The sequence below is a fragment of the Cherax quadricarinatus genome, chromosome 64 (genome assembly GCF_038502225.1).
Source record: "Cherax quadricarinatus isolate ZL_2023a chromosome 64, ASM3850222v1, whole genome shotgun sequence".
Taxonomy (NCBI): domain Eukaryota; kingdom Metazoa; phylum Arthropoda; class Malacostraca; order Decapoda; family Parastacidae; genus Cherax; species Cherax quadricarinatus.
This window is the reverse complement of record NC_091355.1, coordinates 10812448-10818447: the sequence shown is the minus strand read 5'-3', so window position 1 is coordinate 10818447 and position 6000 is coordinate 10812448. Positions and strand designations below refer to the sequence as shown.

Sequence of the window (6000 nt, the reverse complement as noted above, 5' to 3'; positions counted from 1 at the left end):
ACCTGTCTCCTGCTTAAAAGACTAGCCAAAGGTTTACTAAGTTCCTCCTTACATTCCTTTATAACCCTTGCAAACAGTTCATCAGGGTCCAGGGATTTATTAGGTTTTAATTTATCAGTTTGTTTGAGAACCATGTCACTAGTGACTTTGATCGGGCATAACTTATTTTCGTCCTAATCTACATAGTTTATCATTTCTGGAATTTCTCTTGTGTGTGTGTGTGACTCAATCAATATTTGCACCAATAACTCCTTACAATTGTGACCGGGTGTGGAAGTGTGAATTGCTCATTACTCTATAATTTGTTCATGATTGTAGCCATGTATAAACGTAAGTAACCATTCTTACAGGATGCATTACCTTTGTACCTAGTTCAGCTATCAAAACTTAGGAGTCCAGTCCCTGGACCAATTATGTACCTCTGTAATCTTTTGACTAGCACCCACAGGATGGGTATGGGGTGCATAATAAACATATTAAACTAAACTATCTTCCTGCATAAAAACTGAAAGGAAATAAGTGTTAAGGATTCTACACATTTCTTTATTACTGTCAGTGAGCTGACCCAAGTAGCTTTTGAGTGGGCCTCTCTTGTCCCTAATGTTTCTCCTATATACCTGAAAGAAACTTTTTGAATTAATCCTCGAATTCCTTGCAACTTTAATCTCGTATCTCTTTTTGCTTTTTTTATTCTTTTTTTTATTTCTCTTTTTAATTGAATATATTGATTTCCTAACTACCTATCATCCCTTTTGATTCGCCTGTAAATACCTTTCTTTTGATCTATGAGCTGCTTTAACCCACTGTTTATCCATCTAGGGTCATTTTTGTTCGATCTAGTTTCCCTATTTGGAACATAATGTAGTCTGAGCAGCTAGAACTATGCTTTGAAAAATGTCGTATCGGCATCTATAACCAGCTACCTGAACCGTAGTCAGGTCACACCAGTTCAACTCACCCAGGTAATTTCTCAGTCATATGAAATTGGCCAAGTGGAAGTCAGGGACATGACTTGATTGTAGTTATTAGTTAATATATTGAAACTGAGTTATTTGTGATCGCTTTCCCAAAGCTCATCATTAACCTCAATATTATTAAATAGTGATTCCTTGTTGGGAAGAACCAAGTCAAGCAGGTTATTTCCTCTAGTTGCTTCTGTCACAAACTGTTTTAAAAATCAATCCTGGATCGTATCAAGAAAGTCGCTAGACTCAAGATTTCCTATCAAATTGCTCCAACCAATTTGTGTAAAGTTAAAATCTGCCATTAACACAACATTTTCATATCTTGATGCCTTATGAACCTCTCACTTATTTCAGTACTTCTTACAGCTTAATTTGAAAGATACAATTACTGTATTCTCCACTAAACTGGCCCTGAACCGAGATATTATCATGTGTGTTATAAACATTGATCAATAAATAATAATTTCCTTTGGCCATCCTCTCAGTGGATCTGGGCTTGAAGGGGCAGGTACAACATACGTGTGTGGACGGGAACTAAATACAGGCTAAAAAGGATCCGTAGATTTCGGCCACAGATCCCCTCAATTAGATCTGTTGAGGGTGTCATGGACAGAAATAAGAACATAAGAACATAAGAACGAAGGAACACTGCAGAAGGCCTACTGGCCCATGCGAGGCAGGTCCAAGTCTCCTACCGGCTTAAGCCAATGCACCCAACCTAGTCAGGTCAGGTCAGGTCACATTGACTTAAGGGAGGAACACGGCAACCGACCTGTTAGCACAAGCTATCAGGTCTAACTCACACCCACCCACATCTACTCATGTATTTATCCAACCTATTTTTAAAGCTACACAACGTTCTGGCCTCTATAACGGTACTTGGGAGTTTGTTCCACTCATCCACAACTCTATTACCAAACCAGTACTTTCCTATATCCTTCCTGAATCTGAATTTTTCCAACTTAAAACCATTGCTGCGAGTCCTGTCTAGGCTAGATATTTTCAGCACACTATTTACATCCCCTTTATTTATTCCTGTCTTCCATTTATACACCTCAATCATATCCCCCCTAATTCTACGTCTTTCTAGAGAGTGCAGTTTCAGGGCCCTTAGTCTATCCTCATAGGGAAGGTTTCTGATACATGGGATCATCTTTGTCATCCTCCTTTGTACATTTTCCAGAGAATTTATATCCATTCTGTAATACGGTGACCAAAACTGTGCAGCATAATCTAAATGAGGCCTAACCAAGGATGTATAGAGTTGAAGAACAACCTGAGGACTCCTATTATTTATGCTTCTTGATATGAAGCCAAGGATTCTATTAGCTTTATTGCGAACACTTATGCACTGTTGTCTTGGTTTCAGATTACTGCTAACCAGAACTCCTAAATCTTTTTCGCAATCCGTAATATTAAGATCTACATTATTTAGTTTATATGTGGCATGGTTATTGTCCTGTCCAACATTTAGAACTTTGCATTTGTCTATATTAAACTGCATCTGCCACTTCTCCGACCACTGCATCAGTCTATTCAAATCTTCCTGGAGTGCTCGAATGTCCTCGTCAGAATGAATTCGACGGCCTATTTTGGTGTCATCGGCAAACTTGCCGATGTCGCTCTTTATGCCGTCATCTATGTCGTTTATGTAGATTGTGAACAGCAGGGGGCCCAACACTGACCCCTGTGGAACACCGCTCGTGACGCTTCCCCACTCTGATTTCTCCCCATTTATGCAAACTCTCTGCTGCCTATTTGTCAACCATGCCTCTATCCAGGAAAAAATTTCTCCTCCTATTCCATGTGCTTTAATTTTCCTCAATAGTCTCTGATGTGGGACCCTGTCAAAAGCCTTACTGAAGTCCATATACACAATATCATATTCATTACCATGATCTACCTCCTCAAATACCTTAGTGAAAAAAGTTAATAAATTCGTAAGGCAGGAACGCCCCTTTGTAAAACCATGCTGAGATTCGTTGATTAATTTATGCTTTTCAAGATGGCTACGAACTGCCTCGGCAATTATTGATTCCATAAATTTTCCCACTATGGAGGTTAGGCTTATTGGTCTATAGTTCGAAGCTAAGGACCTGTCACCTGTTTTGAAAATAGGTATCACATTTGCCATTTTCCACTTATCTGGCACCATGCCAGTTTGTAGTGATATGTTGAAAAGATTAGCCAAAGGTGTGCTAAGCTCCTCTTTACATTCCTTTAGAACCCTTGCATACAGTTCATCAGGGCCTGGGGATTTGTTAGGTTTTAATTTATCTATTTGCCTAAGGACCATGTCACTTGTGACCCTAATAGTGCACAGTTTATTATCGTCCTGTTCTACATAATTTATCATTACTGGAATATCGCTGGTATCCTCCTGTGTAAAAACTGAGAGGAAGTATGTGTTAAAAATTCTACACATTTCCTTATCACTGTCAGTGAGCTGACCCGAGGAACTTTTGAGTGGGCCTATCTTGTCCCTGATCTTACTTCTGTATGCCTGAAAGAATCCTTTTGGGTTAGTCTTCGATTCTTTTGCAACTTTAACCTCATAATCTCTTTTTGCTTTTCTAATTCCCTTTTTTATTTCTCTCTTTAACTGAATATATCGATTTCTTAATTGCCCCTCTCCTCTTTTGATTTGCCTATATATGCCTCTCTTTTGACCAATCAGATATTTTAATCTATTGTTCATCCATTTAGGATCATTTTTGTTTGATCTAATTTCCCTATTTGGAACATAATTTGACTGAGCAGCTAGAACTATGCCCTGGAAAGCATCATATCGGCAACCATCACCACCTACCTGACCCTTAGTCAGGTCATTCCAGTTCAGCCCACCTAAGTAATTTTTCAGTCCTATGAAATCAGCCAAGCGAAAGTCAGGGACGGAGGCTTGATTGCCATTATTAGGGGAATTCCATGATATATTAAAACTGAGTGATTTGTGATCACTCTCCCCAAGCTCATCATTAACCTCAAGATTATTAATTAGTGTTTCCCTACTGGCAAGAACCAAGTCAAGGAGGTTATTTCCCCTAGTTGGCTCTGTCACAAACTGTTTTAAAAAACAATCCTGGATCGTATCAAGAAAGTCACCCGACTCTAAATTTCCTGTCAAATTGCTCCAGTCAATCTGTCTATAGTTGAAATCTCCCATTAGCACAACATTTTCGTATGTAGATGCCTTACGAATTTCGTCCCATAGAAGTTTACTGCACTCCCTATCAAGATTTGGGGCCCTGTAAATCACACCCAAAATTAGTTTTTCTCGGCCCTCGAGAAGCTGTAACCAAACAGATTCAGTGGCTGACGCTTCTAATTTAATATCTTGTCTAACACAACAATTTAAATTGTCTCTGACATACATCGCTACTCCACCACCTTTCCTGTTGACCCTGTCAGTGTGGGATAATTTATAGCCTTGTATGTGACATTCAGAGGGCATCTCTCTATCTTTCAGATTGAGCCAGGTCTCTGTTATAGCAATAATATCTATGTTTCCTGCACTTGCAATTAATCTTAGCTCATCTATCTTATTTCTAACACTCCTGCTATTAGTATAGTAAACCTTAAGGGAGCTAGTCCCTTGCTGCCCTCTGCTGTCCCCCTTTGTTTGCTGACCTGTTCTATTGTCTTTATTTATAACTTCATGCTGAATGCCTTTTATACATTTACTGTTTCCAACCCTAGTGTTGCAACCTGCTTGTTTCCCACACACACCCATACCTCTATCTAAATGTACTGATCCTGTCTACTTCGTGTTAGCTTTTCCACCCATATTAGTTTTACCTGTCGATACTCCACAGGCCGGGTCACTACATGGAGAAGACCCGAGCCAGGATGTACTGGCGATTATTTTGATGATACAACCACACCCACCGAGAGGGTGGACAAGCACAGTGTGTATGACATGACACACTAAACGAATGCGGAGTGGGTATGATGTCTTGGTGGGTATTTTCTTTTACGATTTTATGGTTGTGTTGCAGGTGCTGGAGAACCAACTGCAGAGGAAGAACTGTATGCTGTGAGGTATTAGAGATGATAGCTGGTGAAGAGGTAGGAATATGAGAAGTAGCAGTAGTTGTGACATTTGGAACATGAAAGGTGATAATAGAGGTCATCTCTGGACGCTGAAATTGAGGCTACGTGATATTTTTCCACAGGCGGCACAACTGCGTTACTGCTGATAGCATAACAAACCTTGTACAGCATTATATCGGTATTATATTACGCTTTTACCCACGTTGCATATATATTCAATTTTTTTCCTACTGATCAATTTTGCCCTTCAGTCATCCATCCATCCTCATTCTGCGTCTTTGTGCAGTAAGGTTTGTCAGGAAACAGGACAAGTGTTTCTTGACGCGGGTCTTAGTCACATGATGACTCGCTGCTGGAGCTTTTGGTCATCTGACCGAAAGACCTTCAGCTGGCTTACTCCTCCACCCCTTTAAAGATTAGGGTTATAAGTTCTCTGCAGATTCACTGCTTCTAACCTGGAGATATTTCGGACACATGTAATTAGCTTCGTAATCTTTGTATGGTTCCAGTACATTTACGGTTAAATATCCAGCGCTGTATAGCCCTTGTGGCGTAGCGCTTCTTTTTGATTATAATAATAATTACGGTTAAATAAACACAAGTGCAGTATAATGCTATCTTTTATTGACTACGTTTCGCCCACACAGTGGGTTTTATTAAGTCACAAGCAGATAAAGCTCGATAAAGAAATCTTCCCTATGAGGATAGACTAAGGGCCCTGAATCTGCACTCTCTAGAAAGACGTAGAATTAGGGGGGATATGATTGAGGTGTATAAATGGAAGACAGGAATAAATAAAGGGGATGTAAATAGTGTGCTGAAAATATCTAGCCTAGACAGGACTCGCAGCAATGGTTTTAAGTTGGAAAAATTCAGATTCAGGAAGGATATAGGAAAGTACTGGTTTGGTAATAGAGTTGTGGATGAGTGGAACAAACTCCCGAGTACAGTTATAGAGGCCAGAACGTTGTGTAGCTTTAAAAAT

General features: G+C 39.7%; 1 protein-coding gene across 1 annotated transcript in view; it reads left to right on the top strand.

Annotated features, from left to right (window-relative positions):
- LOC128700019 (uncharacterized) overlaps positions 1-6000 on the top strand; it is a 497557-nt gene that overhangs the window by 308075 nt on the left and 183482 nt on the right. The window contains exon 10 of the mRNA XM_070098762.1: positions 4961-5030. Within this exon, the coding sequence (XP_069954863.1) occupies positions 4961-5030 (70 nt within the window). The remainder of the gene's footprint in view (positions 1-4960; positions 5031-6000) is intronic.